The sequence below is a fragment of the Trematomus bernacchii genome, unplaced genomic scaffold (assembly GCF_902827165.1).
Source record: "Trematomus bernacchii unplaced genomic scaffold, fTreBer1.1, whole genome shotgun sequence".
Taxonomy (NCBI): Eukaryota; Metazoa; Chordata; class Actinopteri; order Perciformes; family Nototheniidae; genus Trematomus; species Trematomus bernacchii.
The window spans coordinates 3,103,173-3,127,840 of record NW_022987567.1 but is presented as its reverse complement, the minus strand read 5'-3'; the positions used below and the strand labels follow the sequence as shown (position 1 = coordinate 3,127,840).

Here is a 24,668-nt window from a genome sequence, read left to right as displayed (position 1 = left end):
AATCAATCTTCTCTACAAAGTACCTTAAAAAATCCTCGTATTTTACTAAAACATTCAGCAACAATAACAAATTATCTGTGCACATGAGCAGTTAGCCGTTAGCAGCTAAAACACGCCAATTGTTGTTGTTCTTACTTACTTAGTGAATCTGTGACTTCTTTAGCGCAGTTGACTCCGACGGTGTACTCAATGTCATCCAGAGCTACAACTCCTGTAGTGCCTTTGATTCCTTCAAACACAATCTGTAACAACAAAATGTACACAATGACTCCATGATTGTCCAATGTAAGATATTTAACTATTTGCAGAAGTCCATGTACCTAAATAAGTTTCTATACAGAGTTAGACGCACTAAGTAGTCAATAGGTATATTTGGTGTTTCCTGGCAACTGAGAGTCTGACCTGGTATTCCTCTGCAGATGTTATGTTGATGTCAAAGCGTTTCCACGGTCCTCCATGATCGCTCACCCCCAGCAGCTCATTGAGAGCACCTTCAGACAGCCTCCACACCTTCAGCTGGCTGTCCGCTGCATACATATTTAAGAAGAGGAGAATATGCAAGTGTTACAAAATACCAAGGGAAATGCGTCACATCCAGGCTGCTATCTCTATATTTTACAATGACACTGATTCTTACATGAGTGTTGTTTGTAGACCCAGAATTTTAGGCAGGTGCCCTTGGTCGGGGGCAGGTGAGGGCTCAGCAGCTGAGCATTTTCATTGGCTGCAGTCCGGTTGCTGCTTGAGAGGAACAGGAAGTGGCCTGGCGAAAAAGTAATGGAACTTTTTTAAACACAATTTCACACTTAAAACTTGGATAGGCAGGTATTGGAAAACACAATAAAACGTCAGCATCTGAAATTACAGCCCTCGTCCTGCTGTTCTCCTGAGCCAGTCCTAACAGACGAGTGTGAGAATATGAGAACACTTCATACAGTAACCTGTACTCGTTAATTAAAAAATCAACATTATCGTGATACTGTTGGTGTTTTCTTTGCAAACTTAGATTTTCAGGCTGCATTTACAATAGGAGTCAAGCCTTTAAGAGATTACTACACGTTTAAGCCATCTGCCAGGCAAAACAGTTAGCTCATAGCTACAGCAAAGCCAAGGCTATGGTTAGCAGAAGGCTAAACTATTTGAGAGACTGAGATAACTTTTGTTGTTAAGAGACAAGTAGCAACATATTCTTTACATCCTTGATTGTCAGACAAAATTCTTCTATCTTCTTTTTTTTGCTCTCCTTTAAATGTAGGCCTTTATTGCCACTGCTGTGATAGCAACTTTTTTATCAGGTTTTTCTACCGTTGAACAAGCTTCTACATTTGAAGCATTTAGCACAGGGATGGGCAAATGGCGGCCCTGGGGCCTAACTAGGAGTCTAGTGGACGGTATCAGTACTGATACCGTCCACTAGACTCCTAGTTAGGTCGTGAGCTGCGTACATGATTTAGTTCGGCAGCCAAATACCGCAAAATAATCTGTGACGCGTTTGTGTGTATTGTGTTTGTTTCCCGGGGAAACACTCACAAGAAACACCGGCTGTTGTTATGCCTGCTGTGATGTTAATTTGCCGCTTGTAATGATGCCTTTACAAGCTTCAAAGTTCTATTAATGATCTGAATTTGGCGAAACAAATTTAATATTCTAAAAACCTTTGTTTATTTGAAATCAGATGAAAACAAACTGTCACGGACCCTGCCGTGTTATCTATGATTACTATACGCTTTTCATTCATAATTTCAGCGGGAGGGAGGGGGAGCGGCGCAGAGGAACAGCAGAGTGCGGGTTGACAGGTGTCTGTGTTGACATTCCCCTTATTGTGGAATAAGGGGAATGCAGAGACAAATAATGTCTGGGTTCATGACTTCATGTTTATGTCATCTTAATGGTTAATCTCAATGCACACACATTTTCCGTGCTTTCCAATAGTTTAAAATATTTTATTCCACTGTTAAATAACCTGTTCAATACAAACATGCCACTTGTAAAAATTAAATAACATTTCTGTGAACTGATATTTGTTTAGTGAGCTTATTAGAGGATGTTCCCTGAAAGATTGTAAAATGTCGATGAAGATGTCAGACTTAGTATATTTGTTAATAATTACATACAATACATGGAATTTGTGTGTGTGTTCAAAGTGAATCTGCGGCCCCCTGGTGGCCAGTACATACATTATGTGGCCCCCACCACCATCCAAGTTGCCCATCCCTGTAGCACATCATCCAAAGTCAGCTCACCTCTCTCAGTGCCCAGACTGTGGTCTTCAGACGGGGTAGGGTAGTGGCTCTCCGCCTCCCGACTTGTCCGCTCCCAGTCCAGTTTGTCCACTTTGACATTCTGAGTGTTGCTCCAGCTACACATCCCCCTCTCCAGAGTGCATTTAGAACCTGAGATATTTGTATAAAACAAGAAAAACAATTAGTACTACTACTCACAGGGGCTCGCCAAAAATCTTGTTTAATTTTTAAGTCTGTTGTGTATCTCCTTCATTTAGCTAGGGCTGCTACAAACCTTGATTTTCACATGGGTAATCTGAAAGGGAGATGTCGTCCACTGCAATGTGAGTGTTATTGCCTCCTGCTCCGACTGCCTCAAACTCCAGCTGCAGAGTATTAGTGAAAGAAAATCTCATCATCTTGTTTAAACTGACAAACACGACATCCATATACATATGGAATTTTTAAGGATTTCCAAATGGGAAAGTGAACGCAGTTTCTTTACATTGTACGCAATACTTTTAGTGTTTCAAGTCTATAATTGTAAATCTCTCTCACACATAAGTGGTAGAATACTTGACCCTAACCCTAATAATGCCTATTTGGGTGTGGCAAAGTCAAAGGAGAGTTGATCTGTTCATCACTGAAAGGGTTTTGCGTATCAATCTCTCTTGGCCCGTTGTGTTATTGTTCTCGATTTGAAATCAACAAAGCTCTCTTTATACAATGCAAAAAGATTTACATGGTCCCGTTTCTCTACCAAAATTCTCTGCTGCGCCCAAATTATGCACCATTTAATTTGCAAATGTGGAATTGAAAACCTGCTTAGGACGTGCTCTTGGTCTATTCACTTTAGAACATGCCCTAAAGATTGGTTAAATAGTGCCTGAGGACTTTTATAGTCTGACTCAGTCTATATGTTTTGGGGTTTTTCTTTATAAAATAGTTATACAATAGTTCCAGCGGCCTTATACCTGCCAGTCCTCAAGGTCACTTGTGAAGTTGCCGTTGCCATGGCGCCAGACATCTCCCTGGTCCAGATTGTCAGAGAAAATGCTGACCCTTTCTCCTTTCACCGGCTTCATGTACAATTTTAGAGAACCTGCAAAGTACACAAAGGTATATTGATATTAGAATTGTTTGTTGTATTTTTTGTGTCTGTTTTAGTGTGTGTTTGTGCGTGTAGGTGTCTTACCAGGATTCTTTCCTCCCATGTGATACCAGAAACTGACACACACAGTCTTGGCGTTTCCTTGTCGAACAGGCGATGTAAGGAATGTTGTTCCACTAGCAGGAAGGATGTTCGCTCCGGTGTTAGCCATCATGTAGAAACCTGAGCAACCAACAAATTCATTTTTCACTCACTTAGTAAGTATTAAAATGTTACTTACACTAAATGTGATTCTTTAATTTTCTCTTACCCAGTTCAGTCTCCAGAGTGTGGTCAGTCTTGGGTCCGCTCCCCGTGGCGCTGAGTCCCCTGCGGTATAGCCAGTGACCCGGACCAGAGCTGCTGTATCCACAACGCTGGCCTTCAAAGGAGCACTTCCTGGGCATGGTGCACGGTCCTTCAAGGAACGTCACATCGTCAATGGCAACTCGCCCGTCAAAACCGGAGCGAACCGCTTCAAACATCAGCTGTTGGGAGAGGGTAGAAAAGGAAAATGTTTAAATGTGGCATTGTACAGTATTATTCTGTGGCTCTACCCAAGCTTTCTTCCATTTGCCCCATTGGTTTCTTTCGGGAGTCAGCTGTGAGGGTCTAAGGACAGAGGGTATGCTCTACACACTGAAAAGACCGCTGAGACAAAGTGATAATTATTTTTATTTGTAATAGTATCCTGGCAAAACCTTTTTTAAACATGAGATGAGCACATAAGAGAAAACTATTTAAAATGTATAAAATGGACCACTAAAATGTGTTGTGTCTCTGTCCTCTGAGGGCTTCCGTATAAAGCTCTGTGACATTTCAATGATTGATCAAACACTGTTTTGTTATTTAAGTCTGACTGTACTTATTCCATACCCTGAAGTTTGTGAGTTGGTGGGGTACGGGGCAGTGTGCCTCGTGCCACTCGTTGCCATGAGCTGCACTGCGGGTCCACAGGATGTTTTCATAACCGCCGTTATCTAACAGCTTCACATTCAGAACACCTGGGGGGGTGAGGGTGGGACAGGAAGTGGGAGAAGACAAAGAAAAGTTAGAGCTTCTATCAGGTAGGTAGGCAATGTTTCAACTCAAACCAAAATATGTGACAGTTACTCATAGAGAGGGTATTTTAACAGGCAGACGGTCCTTTTATACAATTAACTTTAGGTATTTTCCCCCAAGGCTTAAAGCACCAGATGCTTCAGTATCCATGTTTCACTCTAAACTGCTTTTCATGTGGGCCACTGCTCACCTGTGTTGGGCCCGTAGAGTTTGTAGAAGAAGAACAGGCAGTAATCTGATGGACCTTGTAACTGTGTGAATGAAACTAAGCGTCCGAACGCACCACGCAGAGCAGGACTCCACATGTCCACGGTGAGGCTTGTGCCTGGAAAGAAAGACAGGAAGTGAAATAACATTCAATTCAATTTTATTTAGCAGATCCCTTTATCAAAATCCACTTACAAAACACCTCTACATGACTACGGGAGAGATGACTGGTTTAGTATCTTGCCCAAGGACACTTGACTATGAATAGAAGTAGTATTTATATTAAACAGTTAGCATTTGGGTAGATACTGATCTCTCTTTATTGTTTAAATGTGCACTAACAGTGCCTGTAAATATGTATGTGTGTAATTTTCGCTTTATTTTCTGTCTTACAATTTATTCACAATCTGTAAACGTTAAAGGTGAGGTAGGTAAGTTTGAGAAACCGGCTCGAGATACACTTTTTGTTATATTCCATGGAATGCTCTTAACATTCCGATAGCAATGAATATCTTAAGTGTTTTGACAAAAAATCCATAAAGAAATGTCATCTGTGGAAGCCGTAATACTGTAAAAAGCACGACCAATCATTTTAGCCAGCCCGGCTAAAATAACTGGATGGCCTACCTGCCTGTCAGCCTTCCATCTGTGCACAAACTTATCTCGTGCCCTCATTGGTCATGTGCGCGTTCGTGTGTGTTGGAGGAGGGGCTCTGTAAGGAAGTAGCAGATTTCTTCCTGCTGTGTATTTTCAAATTCTAGCGCACTCAAGCTGGTTTCTCCAAAATTACCTACCCCACCTTTAATGTTCACTTTATAAAAATTACAGCGACTTATTTTATTACCATGCTGTACTCATTTGATGTGACATGTGCTTGTCTTTAGATATAATATGTATTTTTGATTCTGATAAATGGCAAATGAAAAGCTGACAGACACATGTTACTTTGAAAAGTGTCAATGCTGCACAAATGTAATTATTTTTACATGAAATCATGATTACAAAAATATCCTCCAACGTTCTCATTGAGACAAAGTGTATGTGTGTGTTATACCCCATACTAAAACATACATTTTAAATCCATATATAATGTTTCATTGTTTTGTTTTTAAATGAGCCTACCGATCCCGATGGTGTGGTCCATCCCATTCAGCAGCGCCCAGTCAAAGTCGTCACTGTTGTCCTGGTACCATCCACACAGCCCATCCTCAAAGTTACACGACAATCCTGGCCAAGAAGACCAAAAGGTTAATCAAAGCTTTGAGATATTTCTCAGAAAAATACGAAAGTACTGCAAATAGTTTTCATCTACCTGTTTTAGAGTATGGGAAATAGTTAGCATTACAGCTAACAAAGCTAACGTTTGTCACTTTAATCTTGGACAATGCATCAAGTTTCAAAGCACGAGCTTCGAACGCCAGCTGGTGAACACAAAGAAAACAGAAGAGTTAGATAAAGGTAGTACGGTACATTTTTTTAACCAGTTTCGCAATATGCAACTGTTTTCAACCAGCTGAACGTGGAAATCCGACATATTTCTAGCTCTTTTTCCATCTGCCGCTACATTATTTTACACATATGTCCTTTTTTACATTTTTTTTTACTTGTATTTTCTCCTAGCAGTGTGTGTGAATGAGCATAAGACATTTTGGGGAAATTGACAATCTCGTGGGGGTTTCAAAGTTTGACTTCTTGTAGACATTTTTGGCTTTGACTCATCAGCAAAGCAAAAACATCAAACACCTAATGTTTTCATAAACCTATTTGTTAACCTTAAAGACTGAGCTCTTTTTATTTTTCAGATAAATGATACAGATCTCTGTCAAATCTCATCATCAATGCCAACATTAAATATGGGGAAATCAGCCATGAGGAGTCTGAGCTGACCTGGAAGCGATCTTTTCTAAATCCAACAGGCACATTGACGTGTTGCCACGCCCCCTCCTCGGCTCCTGTCTTCCCGCTGAACTCCCACAGCTTCGGCCGCATGCCCAGCAAGCTATCAATCACCCTGACGGACAGCTCACCTGCAGCAGAAAGATGAAAACAAAAGAGTCGCGTTAAAATATATGAACCAGTGGTGGATGAAGTAAAGGTAGAAATACTCTGTTGCAGTAGTACAAATATGGCGTTCAAAATCTTGAAAAAGTACATTTGATCTAAAATTACATAAACTAAAACTACTCATTATGCAGAATGCCCATTTTTGGAACAATTTTCAATCATCATTTAGATTTTTCAGGCGGGACCGGTGGAGCTAACTTTATTGACTTTTTATACTGCATAATATTACGTCATAATTCATTAAAGGTAGGGTAGGTAAGTTTGAGAAACCGGCTCGAGATCGCTAGAATTTGAAAATACACAACCGGAGAAAATCTGCCACTTCCTTATAGAGCCCCTCCTCCAACACACACGAACGCGCACATGACCAATGAGGGCACGAAATAAGTTTGTGCACAGATGGAAGGCTGACAGGCAGGTAGGCCATCCAGTTATTTTAGCCGGGCCGGCTAAAATGATTGGTCGTACTTTTTACAGTATTACGGCTTCCACAGATGACATTTTTTTATGGATCTTTTGTCAAAGCACTTAAGATATTCATTGCTCTCGGGATGTTAAGAGCATTCCATGGAATATAACAAAAAGTGTATCTCGAGCCGGTTTCTCAAACTTACCTACCCTACCTTTAACAGTATACATTTTTGTAATAATTACATAACCTGAAAAGTCGCTCATGACTCATGTTTTCAAATGAAGTGAGTAAAAAGTATTGATAAAGTAGCATAAAATGGAAATACTCGAATAATCTAGTACTGTACAAGTATGGCCGTGTGTCCTAAAAAAAGTCAGATGTGAAACAAAGACATATCGAAGAACAAGATGATTCATTTACCAATCTGATCTGGGATCCCAGTTAGTGCAAAGTCAAAGCTCAGGCTGCAGGCGGGGCCGGAGGGGCCCAGGAGGGGGGTCCGTGTCTGGGCCTCGGTCAGCTGCTGGCCCGGGGCCTCGGCTACGTACAGGTTCTCCTCTATGAAACATAAAAGAAACCAATATTGTAAATGTTTTGTAATTTCTTGATTGCTAGTAAATCAATAGTTGGGGGTTGTTGGTTGTACCTTTGGATGTAGCATTTTCATAAAGCACCCAGCCTTGACTCCCTATGCTGGAGTCAGTCCAGCCCGAGCTGCCCTCAGTGTAAGAAAAGTCTCCTGCAGAAAGAGTCATGGAGACATCTTGATAAGAAATAGACAAGAATCAAACAACTTTATAACAATGACTGCCATTATTCAATTCAGTGCACGAGACAGGGGTCAGAAAGGTCTGCGCCAACCAGTTACTTGCTTAGTTTGCTTTTAATTATAAGTATACCAAATTTACAAAAACACTCATATTACAGGATTAAAAAACCAAACATGCAGATTAAATCTAGGAATGGTCATTAACTTTTTTTAAAGTGGACCTATCATGCTATATTTGAATAATATAGTGTAGGACCATACCTATATAAGGCATATTTATACTTTTTTTTTTCAAAATACCAAACAGATCATGCATTTTAGCCATGCCTCATTTTGCTCAATTTGACATTTTTTAGATCTGTTTTAGCAAGGGTTGATTCTGTGAGCAACAGCACCATCTACTGGCCTGGCATATGTACTACAACGTCTCCAGCGCTTTTGAACGGCAATGCCGTGGTTGTCTCCTCCTGATTGGTGGAGTTGGCCCAATAGCCGTAGTGCCACCGTCCTGACGTCAGGACAGTGTTCAAATCTGGATCAGTTTTTATCAGATCCGTTGCAGCCCCTTTTTTAGAGATTTGGGTATGGAGGAAAATAGAGAGGGTTGTGTTTTCTGACACTTGGTGAGTTCCCTGGAACACCGGGGACACATATTCATGTATAAAAGACGTACAAAAGTGCATTTTGCATGATAGGTCGCCTTTAAAGGGAAGCTGAGTAAACAGAACAAATTGACGCACCACATTTGGCTTCATCCTCTGCTTTTGCACAGTCACTGTGGAAGTCACACATCTTGTCTGGTTCAGCACACGGATTCTTGGGAGGTTTAGGGAATCCTTCCAAGGAACTATTGCCTGTAAAGAAGGGAATGTGAGATGGCAGCTTATTAGTCTTCACTGTTGATGTGGAAGTATTGAAGATACGAAAAGACTATTAAATAATTACCAGTTGAGTTGCGGCATTCAGGAGACAACACAATGCTGTCGACAGCAATCCCTCCATAAGCAAAGTCTCTGATGGCTGCCATTATTAGAATCTGTAATGATAGAAAACGGAGTGAGTCAGATTCCCATACAAATATAACTCTGAATAGTTATCAGTTCTGGTCTGAAAAGCAAAAGTATAGTACATTTTACATTTTTTTACATGTCATTTGTTAGACGCTTTTATCCAAAGCGACTTACATACATTCAGTACTGTGGACAATCCCCACAGGAGCAATTTGGGGTGAAGTGTCTTGCCCAGGGACACAATGACATGCTGACTGCAGTGGGACTCAAACTTGCTATCCCCTGATTCGAAGTCCAGCACACTACCCACTGAGCCACAGCCTCCAGTAGCTACCAGATTATATGTTAAACCTGTTATTACAAATGTAAACTTGTTTTCTTATGTTCATAATGACCATATTTATCAATCAATTTTTAAGTATATTCAAAAAACTACTTTTCACACAGTTGCATATTGTACAGAGCATCCTATGTATTTTTAGTAGGTTGTTCTTTTATAGTGTAATATAACTGACTCTGTTTATGTTATATTGTGTATTCAATAGATACTATAGATATACATTTATTTCTACTGTCGACATGTATTTACTGTTCATTTGTACTTTATTTGATTTTCAACTTATGTGCAATGTCTTGTTAACATGCTGCTGTAACAAAACAGTTTCCCAATTTGTGATCAACAAAGGACATTGAATCTGGAATCCTTGTTTAAAGGTCCCCTATTTTACTGTTTTACATCAATATATTATAGTTCTTAGTTATATACAAAACATGTCTCTGAAGTGTTTGGCTCCAAACACCAAACAGATCATTGCAGCATCCCATAATCCCCTCTGTTTCAGCCCTGTTTCTAAAGTGCTGATTCTCTGTCTGTTACTTTAGATGAAAATAAGGAGCCCCTCCCCAAGCCCCTCTGAGAGATATTTGGTTACCAAGAACACAATGGTGCTCTAGGAGGAGATTCAGGTGATAAGGGCCCTTTCTCATGTCATCAAATGTCCCTCCTCGACTCCTCGACTCCTCGGTCCTCCGGTAGTGACCCGGAAATGAATTTTAGCGCGCCATGTTGAAGGACATCTCATTTCTCGAAATGCACATCGAGGACCGAGCATCGAGCGTCGAGGAGGCTCTCTGGAGGAGCTATAACCGAGGATACACTGATGGGTCCTCCACAGTCCTCCACGGCTCTTTCGTGGATGCATTTCCGGGAACAGAGATGTTTCAAAGAGTCGAGACGCACGGCCGGACTGATCTCAGCCAATGACAGCTCTGCATGCATCCCCTGGATATTATTTTATTAACGGGCCGTCTCCACGGCAGCGTTAAAAAAATCTTGGAGGTGGGCGTATCTGAAGCTTGAGGATTTTTTGCGAGCAACCAATCACATGAATCTCCCGCCCGCGACATACGAAGCAAAAAAGCCCGAAGTAAACTGGATATAAACTCCCCAAAACAGGCGAAAACCTACCACTGTCTCTGCCACCTCCCTCCATGCCTGGCTCCTCCGGTTTATATCCCGGTAGGTCTGGTCATAAAGCACCGGGTGATTGATTCGCTACCGCTAATTTCTCCTCCATTTTTTGGAATATGAGGAAATGACCTGCGGTATGTCTCTCCCAGCATACACGCCGTTTGATTGGCTAGAGCTTGAACTGTCAGATTTGCGTACACGGGATTTGATTGGCTGACGCTTCCACCTCAGCCTCAAAAGTTGAACATTGTTCAACTTTGGATCTTGAAAATCCTGAGAATCTCCGCTCGCCTGCCCACAATGCATTTCGGCGAAAGCGAAAAAAAGTGACGTCACCCCATTCAAAGTGAATGGGCAGAAGCGTTTCAAGATTTTTTTAACGCTGCCGTGGAGACGGCCCGTAACTGCTTTCATCGCGACGCGATGTTTACAGTGAGAACAGCTGTGAGGTCCGTGCAGAAAGCAGAGCAGTGTGTATAATATATATCACTCAGTATAACAGGCCTACTCTCTTTATTTGCTTTAGTTTAGTAGATATCTACAAACAAAGAGTCGATATTTTTCTAAAACCATTTAGTGCTTCACATAATAAAATACACAACGGCTGTAGCCTGATTATTATGCTTTAGGAGCTGTAGGTGCGTGTGTGTGGTGTAGGTGTGTGTGGTACAGTGTGTGCGTAGATGCAGCGGACAGACAGGTCTCAGTTGGTTTGGTGTCCTCTGCTTACTTTTAATACTTGTAAATAAAACTTTTGGCCCGTCATTTATTTTCCTCATTGTAGCTACCAGAGAGGGGAGAGGGGGGGGGGGGGGGGGGGATATATCCAGTCTCTGCTAGTGTTACGTTATTATGAGAGTGCTCTGTTTGATTCTGAAATTTTATACATTTATATAAATATATATATAAATATATATATATGTGTGTGTGTGTGTATGTGTGTGTGTGTGTGTCCGCATCTGTAGCCTGTTATTGTCTCATTATACCGCACTGTGAATGAATGAAGGTAAATATATAAGTCGTCATGAACACATCTGTCCATCAGACAGAGGGCTGCTGTGCCTCCTGTCATCATTAATGGACGTCTCTTTAAAATGACCACTCAGAGGAGAGGAGTTCTCATTTCTCTAACCGCCTGCTGCTTCTCCTCCTCTCTCTTCGGTTCCCCTCCTCGGCTCCTCCGCTCGCATCTCCTGTGGGCGGGACTAAGTCTTGAGGATAGGAGTCGAGGAGGGGAGTCGAGCAGGGACATTTGATGACATGAGAAAGGGCCCAGGTGTGTGTGTTTGTGTGTGTGTGGGGGGGGGGGGGGGGGGGGGGTTACCTTGGTTGGTGATTGGCTAATGGTTACACAAGCCAAAAAATCGTTATGACATCATAAAGTGACCAAAATCTGATCAGCTCATTTTCAGACAGGTTTTTATATAAATGGATCAGGAAAAAGTGGATTTTGCATGATAGGTGACCTTAAAGGCTATGGCTAGCATCGGTACTGTAGGTACAATCTCAGGTAAGGTACTCACTTGGAAGGTGGAGTTTGTGACGATGTCCACCTCTGCCTTCACCCAAACATCGCCCAGAGCACCGCCCCTCTCCCACACTGGGGTGATCTGTCGCCCTGCCACCAGCACCGTCAGACCGCCAGACCTCGGCCCAAACTGGTGGGTGTACATCACCATCTGCAGCGGGCACATGCAGAAATATTATCAAACTAGGTTAAGAAATACCTCCTAATTATATAAAAGTGAAGAAAGATATCACAGTTCGTTCTATTAAATCCCCTGTCATCTTCTTTTTTTCAAATTTCAACAGTATTGGCAGTTGTTAAGTCTGAATATTAGTAAAAAATGTGTCCAAAAATATATATATATATAGAAAAGAAAATACATATATATATATGTTAATATTTTAGTTTTTGGGAGAAGGGGTGGGATTAAATAAGTGTTAACTTCTTCCCACCCCTTTCGAATGTGTAATTAATTAGATTATTTGTTTATATATAATTTAGAATCAGTAATATTTTTGTATATCAATTTGACACTGCTTAATTCTCATGTTAAATTTCATTATAATTATAATTTTTTTGTATTATTGTTTTACACATTCGAAATAAATAAAATAAAATAAAATCAATATCAGTACATTTTTGTGAAAATGAAGCATTAGAGTACATTTTAAAACTATTTTATTGAAGAAGGAATCAGCTTGAGACTCACCTTACAAGGATGTGAACTATTGGTAGGTTCCAGGCGGGGACTTTGAAAAGCGGCCCAGTCTCTTTTGAGACCCCCCTCAGGGACAGTGACATATAGGAAGTGACCTGCAATGATAATAAGGATATTCTAGATTTAAAATGCTTTGTTTTCTTGTGTTTATGATCGTCAACCTATTTTATTTATATTTTGTACCATCACAAGTTGGCACAACCTTGAACAAAATGAGCTCTAATGAAGAGTGGGATTTAAATATGTAAAACGATAAATATGCATGTGTGTTTTTGTATCAGAGTATAATACCTGTTGCACTGTTCTTGGAGTGATCCCGGCCTGGTCCTTGCAGAGGATCCGTGAGGGAGATGTGCTTCTGATTTGTTCGAACCCATAACAGGTTGGACAATGACCTCAGGTCCCAATCACACTCACCATCCTCAAAGTCACAGATCCTGTACCCTTCTGGAGACACATTTATCACAACTCACATTAACTGTCTGGATATATATATATATATAACATTTACCGTGTAGATTGTATGGCGAGATGAGTCTCCTCATTACATTTAAGGAAAGTATTTGAGTCTTGAGAAATGCTTTCCATAAGGATAGTGTCAGGGGAATCGTCCCATTATTATTGTCCTAGTCAGCAGTTTTTTATTTGGATTAGATCTTCAATATATTATGAAGAAGTCCTGTAAAATGTGTTTTGTATGGAAGCAAAAAACTGCCCTGCTTGCAATAATATTTCTAATGGCGATATACTGATTTAGATATCTTGAGATAACAAAGCTTGTTTTCTTGTCATAATTAGTTTAGTTATGTAGATTTCTTTAGACAAGATTATTTATCACAAAAAAAACACTTTTATTTTCTCGAGATCACATGATGATTACAGAATACTTCATCATTGCATCGCATCTTAGGTCATCATTCAAAATCATAATTGAACAGTTAGTCAAGGCCTTAAAGTGTTATTGGTGATCGGTGCTCAAAACACCATCAATGCATGCTGGCCTGGCACTCCTGAACTCAGTTGTTCAACGATAAATTATAGTTTGGTTTAAGGTGATAATGGGCTGATTATCTCCTTATCTCAAGATAAGGGCATAACAAAATATATTAGCAAGCATAGCCAATCTTGTCTTCCATGCTGTAGATACCACAAAGTGTTGTTGAACTGCCTCTTAAATCTCTTGTTTTTACAGACTCTAATGTTTGTAGTTTGTCTGTTTGTACATATTTCTTCATATTTTCTGTCCTCACCACAGTTCTGCTCATCAGTCCCGTCACCACAGTCGTCGCTTCCGTCACAGAGCTGCTGCCGCTCCACGCAGCCCCCCAGCACACACTCATGTAGACACTCAGGAAGTGGTGCTGATGACGTAATGAGAGAAAAAACCAAATCAAAATAATCATTCAGTCATCAGGGCTCTGCAATATTTGAGCAACTTACTCATGTATTATAATTCATTGCTGACACTCACTAGCAGGGGTGTCCAAACTTTCTTCACCGAGGGCCACATACAGAAAAATATACGAAGGGCTGGGCCGCTCACTAGAGGTATTTTGCCTCATAAGTTCTGTTATAAATTGGAAAAGTCAATCCAATGTAGGTCAATTATTCTTGATACTTGAAAATGCTTTAAAGGGCCCATGTCATGCTTTTCCGGTTATTACCCGTCCCCTTGTGTGTTATGAAGGTTTTTATGCATGTAAACGGTCTGCAGAGTCAAAAACCCTCAAAGTACACCCTGTAGGGAGTAAAACTCTAACACAGAAAAGACCTGTCTATGCTGCCCCAGAACGCCTCGTTGGAGATTTATCTTTTTCCATTGTTTGCTTCCTGGGTTCTCTGACGTGTGAATACCCAAATCAACAACAAATGACCGGATTGGCCCAAATGGACCAATCCGCGGAGCACCTCACACACCAGGATCCCTTGGCTAACTAACAGGGAGTCCCCATTGACTTGCATAGAGCTCCCTGAACGCTGGTAATAGACGAGTTGGGATCGTGGAGAAATGCTCTCCGCAGACCCATTCTCACAGCGTTCTAAACCTTTTTCTTACTCAATATCAAGCCACACTTATTGTTTTTACTTCGGCTGTGAGTGTTTGTGTGTGCTCACGATGAGTTTCGCTGTGTCTCTCTGTATCGCCGACCCGGAAACCTGTCCGCTCCTCGCAGAAGCTCGCAGCAGCAACGAGCCTCGCAACGAGCCTCGCAACGAGCCTCGCAACGAGCCTCGCAACGAGCCTCGCAACGTCCCGACCAATCAGAGCCCACTGGACTCACAGGGAGGGGGGGGCAGGAGCTCCAACAAGCCGTTTAGGACAGAGAGTGAATACCTGGTGAATACACATACTATACAGAGATGCTGTATGAGAAACCAATGTGATTTTGGAAAATTGCACAATTTAAATCTATTCTAGTAGACCTCAACAATGGAAATATGATCAGTAGAAATGGCCATGACATGGGACCTTTAAGAAAAAAACAGCTCACAGCTCTCCAGAGGGTTTCATTTATTTGTTAGCAGCTCATTCCTTAAAACAGAAGCTTCAGATTGTTTATAATAAGAGGAAATATGAAGGGTATATTTCAATGTTGTTATGTAAATTTGTTATTGGGCTTTTTTCTTATCAACTTAGATTTGTTAGAACATGTTTTCAACTTTAATTGACTGAATTTATTAGAAAATTGGGCCTATTAACACATGAATACTGTGTAACATATATATTTAGGAAGTACAATATAAGACAAGCAGAAGTTTATTATACTTAAGTCATTATACTTTTTTACTTTGCTGAGTGAGGGACGATTAAAAATGGTCCGCATTTGGCCCCCGGGCCCTAGTTTGGACACCCCTGCTCTATAGTAAGGCATGTACTGCACAAGGTTAGATCATTTAGACTCACGGGGCAAAGCACAGTCTAGGAACTCCAGCTGGTCCACTGCCACATCTCCTCTGAGCCCCTCGGAGCGCTGCGAGTGAAGACGGATTTGGAAAGATGTGGGAATACGGCCCAGAAAGATGGTCGCCTCCCTCCAGCCATGCACACTGGTGGCCTCCGGACGCCACACTACAGCATCCTGGGAGTCCTGGTGAAGGATGGACGCCCACAAGGGAATAGAGCCCAGACCTGAGTGACCTATGGGTTAAATATTTTATTAGTAAGACAGCTGCTAGAGAAATTAAATCTCAGTGTGCACAACAATTAATAAGTCAGATAGCAATAATTGTGTAGTCGGAGGTCCGGGCGTAGAATCAGTCGAATTAAGAGGTATTAATTACATTACAAGACATAAAGTAAAAATTAAATATGGAAGCCCTGAGAGTAAAAGTGGTCTGATCAAAATTGCACAGGTAAAAAAGTATTCGTTTTGCCAAAAGAATCCTTCGTAGAGTTCCTAAATTGTATGCCATTTTACATGTTTCTTCTTCTGTGATTGCAGATGAGTTATTGTTTTTGTCAGGATAAGTATTTGTTGTTCTTATCATTTCGGCCACAAAACGGACCAAGAACATTAATGTTTCATTTTAGAAAACCTATCCTGGCAAAAACATGTCTTCACTTGTTTTTAGTTCATAACAATAAATCCATAAAACCATTAAGATCAGACTTGATAAATTAATCAACTGGTTTTTTCCCCTTGCCTCTCATGGGCTTCCGCAGTTAAATGACAACAGATGCACATAAAATACATACAAACGCTGTGAGTAAAAGGAGTAAAATCGATATGAAATCCCATCATATTTTTTTTTAGATTTAACCCGTAGTTATTAATAGTTGTTACCTGAGTCCCACAGGAAGTATCTGAGCCGAAGACGACATGTTTGTGAAGACTGCTTCATCTCTGGAGAGATTAACACTGCAGTGCTGAGAGACTCTGTCGTCACCGCACTCACCCCCATAAACCAACCTGTGGGAATATGAAACGTACAGGGCACTGTTTTAATAATAATAATAATAATCAGACATCATACATTTCCCTCAGCTCTATAAATGGCTGATGTAAATTAAAGTGCTGGGAAGATATTGTTGTTAAACTCACAGGGCAGAGAGTGGTGTATACTGTATACAATCCAATCCAATCAAATCCAACTTTATTTATATAGCACATTTAAAAACAGCAGAGTTGACCAAAGTGCTGTACATCAATAAATATATAAAAAGCAGCATAAATACATTTAGACAAAACCGATAGGACAAAAATAAACTAATGTAAAAGACAATAAAACCATATTTATAGCCACAGACAAAACCCTCATACATGATGTAAAAACATTTTAAAACAAAACTACATAGAAAACCCCAACTTAGAAAACACAGACTGATACGTCTTATACGTGGTCTGTAAAAGCACGGGAGAACAAGTAGGTCTTTGAACGAGATTTAAAAACAGGCAAAGTGGGAGCAAGTCTGATCATATACAACATGAGGTTAGTATTTAACTTTACCTGTAGCTGTCCCGGTGGTGTAGTCAGAGGACGGCCCGCTGACAGGCAGCTCCCCCCCCCCCTCTCTGACGTCTCTCCCAGCTGTACACTGATGCTTTCAAGGACTCTTCAGTCCATCCACACATCCCCACTTCCTCAAAGTCACACCCAAACGCTGCTCCACTGTAGCCTGGAGAGGTAGGTTTAAATGTTTTGTAATTGACAGAAGATGTTTGTTATTGATTTCAGCAGACAATTCTCAGATTAAATAAGTGCATTAAATTCACATAAATGTAAATCAAAAATCATGAGATCAGGTGTTGGCCCCTGAAGATACTCTCGATAAGTAAAAATGAGAATATGTTAAAATAAACATCTGTGGATTGAGCTCAGAGCAGAATATATGTATTAGCTTACCACAGTCTTGTTCATCGCTGCAGCCTTCACAGTCGCACACGAAGTCACATTTCACCTCAGGAGTCACACATGGATCAGCCACAAAGCAATTCACTGTGTAATGACATCAAATACAAATAAAAGTCGTTTTTTTCTGAATAGTGGTGTCCTTTTAGTGTGTGAGAATAGATATATACATTAAAATATACTGTTGTAATAACAGATGGTCTGGGAGGTGTGACTTTTTATGAGCATATCTAATTTGGAAAATACAATCTTTACTCAACTTCCACTTCTCTTTAAAGCTTTTGATCGTATAACACAGTGTTCTATTTATTTATACTCCTGCAACCTTATGGACTTTCGGACTAAAAACATATCTTTAAGGTCAAGGCTTATCTCCGTATTAAAACCACAATAAAAAACATACCAATTGGCCAACATCACAAGCTGAGTGGAGATTTGTTCTGTGGACTTCATTAGAAATCAACCATCAGACCCAACAGAATTTATGAGCATGAGAAAAGTACAGGTCATTTTATTTAGAAAATTAGAAAATTAGTGTTATTTAATATTGTAGTTATTGCCTGTACAGCACTTTGGTCAACTGAAGGTGGTTTTAAATGTGCTACATAAATAAATAAATAAAGATTGAAAGATTGAGATTGAGAACATCTTGCGCAGGATTCAACCCCAAACTCCGTTATCAGGCCTCATAACTGTCAAAGCTTTATGGCGACATTAATGGTGACAGGCTCAAATGACATCCGTCCATCCAAAGGTCTCTGATTAACACCCAAGGTTTTACGGTTCATAATGAGGTCATTTCCAGTTGTCGAATACAGAGCTAAAAGCAGTGGCATGATAGCAGAGTTTGTGTTGACACTGATCAAATACAAATATACTTTTTTTAATGTACCGGTATTTATATTGTTTGATGTTTCCTTTTAATAAGAATAAAAGGTTAATGTTGAGAATTATTATAATTGTAATTATATATATATATATATATTTATAGTTAATGAATTATGTTGTTCTCAATTATTCTATAATCTAAGTCTTTATTCATTCTTTACTTGTTTTAATTAATGTAATATCATTCTGTTTTTGGTAATATATTAGTTTTTGTATTTTACATAAAAACTGTGATTGGGGCTATTTATTTTGATATGGTTATACAGTATATTGATATGTGTATATTGATATTTGTCAATTTATTGTAAGAATGCAAAGAAATTCAGAAGATTTATCAATTTTAACGTGGTAAAAATAGTCACTACAGCCCTGCATATGAGGGGGTCAGCACTAAGGGGTGTGAGGATTTTTTTCAAAATGTTCTAAGGTCATATAATGTGTTTATAATACATTTTATTGCTCAAATACATACACTCACTCCTGTCAAAATTGTCATTGAAACTCATTAATTGTATCACTTTCTTATCCCACGGCCATTATAGCATACATTTTATATCAGGCTTTACATTTAGGGTCCTAGAATCAAAATTGTACTTTTTACTTATTTATTTTTCAATATTTTACAATTATTTAATTATTTGCCTTATTGGGCAAATATATATTTTCTTGTTTTGTTTACAAAAAAATTAAAAAGCATCAAAAAATGTATGCTGATCATACTGTAGATATATCCTGGACTCTAGCATTTAGTACACAACAAATATTATGTTTGTGTTTTATTTAGTTTTATCCCATAAAATTATTGAAATTCTGAAAATGAGTTAACATTTGGTACCGATAACCAGGACTGTATATTTAAAAAAGTAAAACAGTGAAAGTGGAAAAATTATATTTATTTATCATTTTATTTAAGATTTTGGATGTGGCATACATTTGTATCCTCATCAGATTTTGTGTATTTAGCATTGTTCATTCACAAGTTCATTCTTGACTTTTGAATGAATTCGATTCGGTGGTTTAGTTTCATTAGCTTTAGAAGTTTAAATATAATTGAGGTTTGTCAACTTTTTAGGGCTTGTTCTAAGTGTTTTAACATTAGTACTCATGTACACCATACTTCTCTCTCAAACCAAAAGCTAAGATAGACCCAGCCACCAGCAGCTCCTTTAAGTCTACATGAAGTGTTACTTAAACTTAGTGTGAATTGTGTGAATGTGTTCTTACCAATCTGCAGAGTCAGCAGCAGAACGAGGGCCGGGCTCCTCCAGAGGAACATCTTCTTTTCCCTTCTCTTCACCTGACCAGTCTGGAGGTCTGAAGGCAGGAGTCTTTGAGAGTTCACTCTGACCTCTTCTCCCATTCCAAGAGATAACACCTGAACTTTAAATTCTCCCAGCATGCAACTGCAACCAAGCATCATAAAACAATTTCCTCCAACCAGCAGAGTTCCACAGTATACACATCCGTATATTGCACAATAACTGAAGTAGACACAGTTGTACTCTATATAAACATATTTACAGCTATATTATCCTTCCGTTCACCTTGATTTTACCTCCATTAGGAGATCACCGAGTTTGTCTCACAAGTGCGTTGCCTAATGGAACTTTTATAGGAGCCATTTTTTTCTTGCTATATCTAGTTTTGTATAGGTTTTACCAGGAAAGTGTATTAACTATGTTATACAGGTGGATACAGTCGCATAAATTACCAACCTGCCATAAATTCACAGAAAACTAACTGGGAAAAATTATCCGTATTCCATTATGAAGACAAAATCAACATGTTCAAGGTCATCTGTAAACACGAAGAATATGTTAAACCACAGAAACTGCGAGCTTTGCTGCAAAAATGTAAAAAACCCACCCACACTCCACAGCTGTTTGACACATTGAGGTGTGAAATTTGATATTGGGATTGAACAAACAGCTCTTGCAAAATGAGTGCGCAGCATCTAAAAAGTCCCCTCCAGTGGTGTTGAAGAATGAAGCCCTGTTACCATGAATGCATCATTGCTGAAACCAGAAACCAGCAAATATTTTTATTTATTAGGTTGCTTGACGGCATATGTTTCACTTTTGATGGGACGGTTCTTCCTGCTTCCAGTCTTTGTGCTGATGCTAGCTTAAAATGAACTTTTAGCATTCAGTTTTTTTGTTTTATTATGACAATATCGAAGGTGTTGTCTTGTAAATGTACCAATTTAAATCTGACTAATTCTGAGATTTATTTTTCAAAATTGACATACCCGTTCCTTATATACATTTTTCCTACACAATAGTACAATGTTGTATTTCCATCTTGTTATGTTAGCTGTAAAACACCCAAAAACTCAAATGAATGCATACCATTCATCAGCAGTTCACATTCCTGTCAGTGGACCAGAGGAATACAAGTCTGCAACAGAGGGGACGAAGTATGCACAAGACTTTAAAGTTCATTTCATAAAACATTTATGAAGTATCACAACATATCTTAGCAATTAGTTCCAATGTGACTCTAAAACAAGTCAATGAGTGTTATTTATTTTATGATTTCCAGATGATGTTCCACTGTACTGATTATAATTACGATCATGATTTCTTTTTTTAAAAGACATATTGTTACTTAAGATAAGTCCAAACCCGGCTTGACTTGTAGCTGTACGTCAGTCTTAGTCTTGGGTTATCAAAAAGCTCCAGGGGTTACAGATGAGTGCCGTACTGTCCAGGAGAAAGGGCGTCCAACAGACGCTGATCTGAGTTCAGTTCAGTATCCTTCATTGTCCCAGGTCACCTCATAGTCCGGATACTGAGCCTTCAGTTGCTCAGTGGTTACTGCATGGTTCGCTCTTCCAAATCCCTAAAACAAAATATACCAATGTACCATTAGAGTAAAAAAAAAAGAGAAATGTAGTAAAGCTGTAATGATTTAGAATTTAGTTTGTTTTGCACATTTGCTCTATGCACTGTTTTTGTCTACATAATTGCAGTTTTTATAAGGCAGAATTCTCTCACTATTGAGTATCCATAGACGTGGATCTTCTTGTCCTGGGGGTCATGTTGGATCCTCCCTCCTCCGACACACTCACAGTCCAGGTGGCCACCCTTCTCCAGCTCCTCAGAAACTTTATCATAGATATCAGCTGCAAGAAAAGGCATGTGATGGCATAAACACTGCACTTTATAATATATTTAAATATAATGTAGAACAGTGAAAAAATTGAATACTGTACATCAATGTATAATACAACTGTGAATCGGATGTTTGGCTTGAACAAATGTGGTTGTAACTTGTGAATGAAGCAAGCAGTGTCCCATCTGTCCAAACATAGGATATGATAGACTGTATATTTTGAATATTGGTCAGTGAAAGGCTGTGGCGCAGTGGAGTAGTGCGTTGGTGTTTGGATCAGGGGAGCACAGGTTCAAACCCCACTGCAGTCAGCATGTCGTTGTGTCCCTGGGCAAGACACATCACCCCAAATTGCTCCTGTGGGGATTGCCCACAGTATTGAGTATGTAAGTCGCTTTGGATAAAAGTGTCTAACAAGTGACATGTAATGTATAACACAATACAAGAACTGCAATTTACGGAATAGGGATGGAATGATATTCGATTATATTGTGGATTGGGGTGGCAAAAAAACAACACACAATATATCTATGATGGTATCTCCCATTATTGGGGTAATCATTAATACCCTCACACGATTGTCATGGAAAAGTTGTCTTTAACAAATGTAAGGTAAAGAGTTCTAAGCATGTTTTGATTATTATTGCGATAATATCTTAAGTCACATTTACATTTGCAAGGAAAATCTTGAAACTACATTTTCAAATGCTCCAAAATGACCATAAAAATGAATTAACACCTCTTTAAAACAGTTTCAACACACACTGAGGCCCCGGCTCCACGAGGACAAATACGGCAAAACGCATCGGAGTAACGCAAACGCAACCGCAAAAAACCTTCCGACCCCACGCAATATACACCGGATTGTGTCAAGCTCCACGAGACGGCTCCGTTTACATCCAACCGCTGGAAAAGCTGCAGTACATATGCCGAACCTGTACGTGGCGCTGTAACTTCATCCACAAAAGCAGCAACTTCCTCCACAAAAGCAGCGAAGAAGAATGGTTGTCATGGCTGCACTTCTGTTTATTCTCCGCGGTGGGGGCGGAGGGAACCGCGAGTTTTTCGCCGGTCAATGTGTGTTAAAGTTTAAATCTTCATGCTTCCTCATGCAGCAGCTGATCCAGTAAGTAAACCCGACAGTAAAAATAAACATATTTATAACTAGTTTAGGTAGTTTGAGAGGTAATTAAAATAGCTAAGGGTGGTGATCTGACTTGAAGTGTGTGTTTTGCTCTCGCTGCTTCACAGCCGGAGGAGCTGCGTGTCTCCGTCCTGTCAGATTAGACTTCACTCGCGTTTATGTTCATATCGAGATAAAGATAAATAATCTGAATTCAGTGTGCAGTGTACTTTAGCGGGGGTGAGCAGCAGAGGTGGGGAGAGGCGGGGCTATGAAACGCATGACTGTATAGGCGACCCCACGGCCCCGTTGGACCCCCCAGAGCGCTCCGTTCCCAGATCTATCCACCTTTGGACCCGTTGTCGTTTGCGGGGTCTGTTTCTACGTTTCTGTTACGGCGTCGTTGAGCTTAAAGGGCTATACGCATGAGAAATATGTGGATTCAACCCGTTTTCGTCCTCGTGGAGCCTACGCCTGAACATGATAACCTTGATGAGGGATAGCATTTCTTGTAAAACTGTTGTATTGTACTGCATTAGCTTTAGTTAGGTGAACCTAAACTCAGAAATGATAGTAGTTATTGAGTTCCTTTAATTGATTTGGGATGTTTTACTTTCCACTAGGGCGGCACAATTTGGTGAAAAAGTCATATTGCGATTATTGTGGACAACATTGCGATTTGCGATTGCGATTTAATCAACAAAGTATAATATGTACTTGCTTGGTCAGGGAAAGGAAAAAGCACAGACAAATGATCATTTTGAAATCTGTATTTCTCAAAGAATCATAAACAAATACACTAACAAAAATATCTTAGTAGTAGGCTACTGTTTTGAAAATAACTCAGAATTTGACAAAATAAAATAAATACCAAAATATATCTTCTTTGAAAATAAAGGTTTTTTCTGCATACTTTCTGCACTACTATACAGTAAATATAAGAAAACATACACATTTTCATAAAATAAGACATCTGAATGCCCAAACAAATGATGTAACAGAAAAAAGAGCAAGTAATAAAATTGGTCATATTTTGTGTAACCTTTACAATTGGAACAATAGGAATGCTAAATAAAAGTGATGCCTAGGGGTTGTTCAATTAAAGGTGGGGTAGGTAAGTTTGAGAAACCGGCTCGAGATACACTTTTTGTTATATTCCATGGAATGCTCTTAACATCCCGATAGCAATGAATATCTTAAGTGCTTTGACAAAAAATCAATTTAAAAAAAAATGTCATCTGTGGAAGCCGTAATACTGTAAAAAGTACGATCAATCATTTTAGCCGGCCCGGCTAAAATAACTGGATGGCCTACCTGCCTGTCAGCCTTCCATCTGTGCACAAATGTATCTCGTGCCCTCATTGGTCATGTGCGCGTTCGTGTGTGTTGGAGGAGGGGCTCTATAAGGAAGTGGCAGATTTTCTCCGGTTGTGTATTTTCAAATTCTAGCGATCTCGAGCCGGTTTCTCAAACTTACCTACCCCACCTTTAATTAAATCTTAACCACTTGTGTATTGTACATTATTTTAAGTTGTACTTCCACTGTCATTTAGCCTGATAAAGCCCATGTCTGTCACCCTTGGGTGGAACTAGCACCTGTCACATGTGTTGTGGTGAACCCCAGGTAGCTAACGTTAGCTTTCTCTGTTTGTATTGCCCCTGACTCACCATGGAACTCAGCCCATCCGTATCCTCGGACTATATCTATCTCCGAGTCGTCCCCCACCTCTCTGCTGTGAACTCTTATCAGGACGTACTTAAACACTCCGGAGGGGTCGATGTCTGCCCGCGCAATGTTAGCCATCAGGGCTGCAGCTTTCGTCTGAGAGCACATCTCCAGACTGCTCAGAGAGCTCACTAGCAGACTGACAAACAGACACAACGATGGTATTTTCTGAACAAACTCCGTGTCAATATATACAGGGAGCTGAACAGCTTCGAAGCACGTTTAAATGTTCTTGTTTAAAATGTAAATGGCCAGCTTTAACTCAATAAAACTGAACACGGTTACTCTAGTCTACAGTCACGCTTGTTCCGCCATGCATCAACATCAAGACTTCCGGTTACAGCGCTTTCAAAATAAAAGCCACATGCAAGTA

At 39.8% G+C, this 24,668-nt stretch overlaps 2 protein-coding genes across 2 annotated transcripts in view; both read right to left on the bottom strand.

Annotated features, from left to right (window-relative positions):
• The window catches only part of mamdc4 (MAM domain containing 4), a 34,219-nt gene extending 14,569 nt beyond the window's left edge, over positions 1–19,650 (bottom strand). The window contains 27 exon segments of the mRNA XM_034125653.1: positions 140–242; positions 403–527; positions 638–763; positions 2,244–2,393; positions 2,518–2,608; positions 3,197–3,324; positions 3,418–3,555; positions 3,644–3,860; positions 4,249–4,376; positions 4,625–4,759; positions 5,765–5,869; positions 5,955–6,063; positions 6,530–6,669; positions 7,539–7,676; positions 7,765–7,857; positions 8,628–8,741; positions 8,833–8,923; positions 11,892–12,047; positions 12,585–12,688; positions 12,885–13,040; positions 13,844–13,954; positions 15,499–15,732; positions 16,379–16,504; positions 17,043–17,103; positions 17,105–17,211; positions 17,439–17,531; positions 19,557–19,650. Of these exon segments, the coding sequence (XP_033981544.1) occupies positions 140–242; positions 403–527; positions 638–763; positions 2,244–2,393; positions 2,518–2,608; positions 3,197–3,324; positions 3,418–3,555; positions 3,644–3,860; positions 4,249–4,376; positions 4,625–4,759; positions 5,765–5,869; positions 5,955–6,063; positions 6,530–6,669; positions 7,539–7,676; positions 7,765–7,857; positions 8,628–8,741; positions 8,833–8,923; positions 11,892–12,047; positions 12,585–12,688; positions 12,885–13,040; positions 13,844–13,954; positions 15,499–15,732; positions 16,379–16,504; positions 17,043–17,103; positions 17,105–17,211; positions 17,439–17,531; positions 19,557–19,608 (3,331 nt within the window). The 5' untranslated portion in view covers positions 19,609–19,650.
• A 606-nt stretch (positions 19,651–20,256) lies between these two features.
• phpt1 (phosphohistidine phosphatase 1) lies at positions 20,257–24,625 on the bottom strand. The gene is made up of 3 exons (XM_034125627.1): positions 24,238–24,625; positions 21,329–21,456; positions 20,257–21,173 (listed from the first exon to the last, which is right to left on the bottom strand). Exons 1-3 carry the CDS (start codon positions 24,401–24,403, stop codon positions 21,081–21,083), a joined length of 387 nt encoding a protein of 128 aa, XP_033981518.1. The 5' UTR covers positions 24,404–24,625; the 3' UTR covers positions 20,257–21,080.
• Between the last annotated feature and the right edge of the window lie 43 nt (positions 24,626–24,668).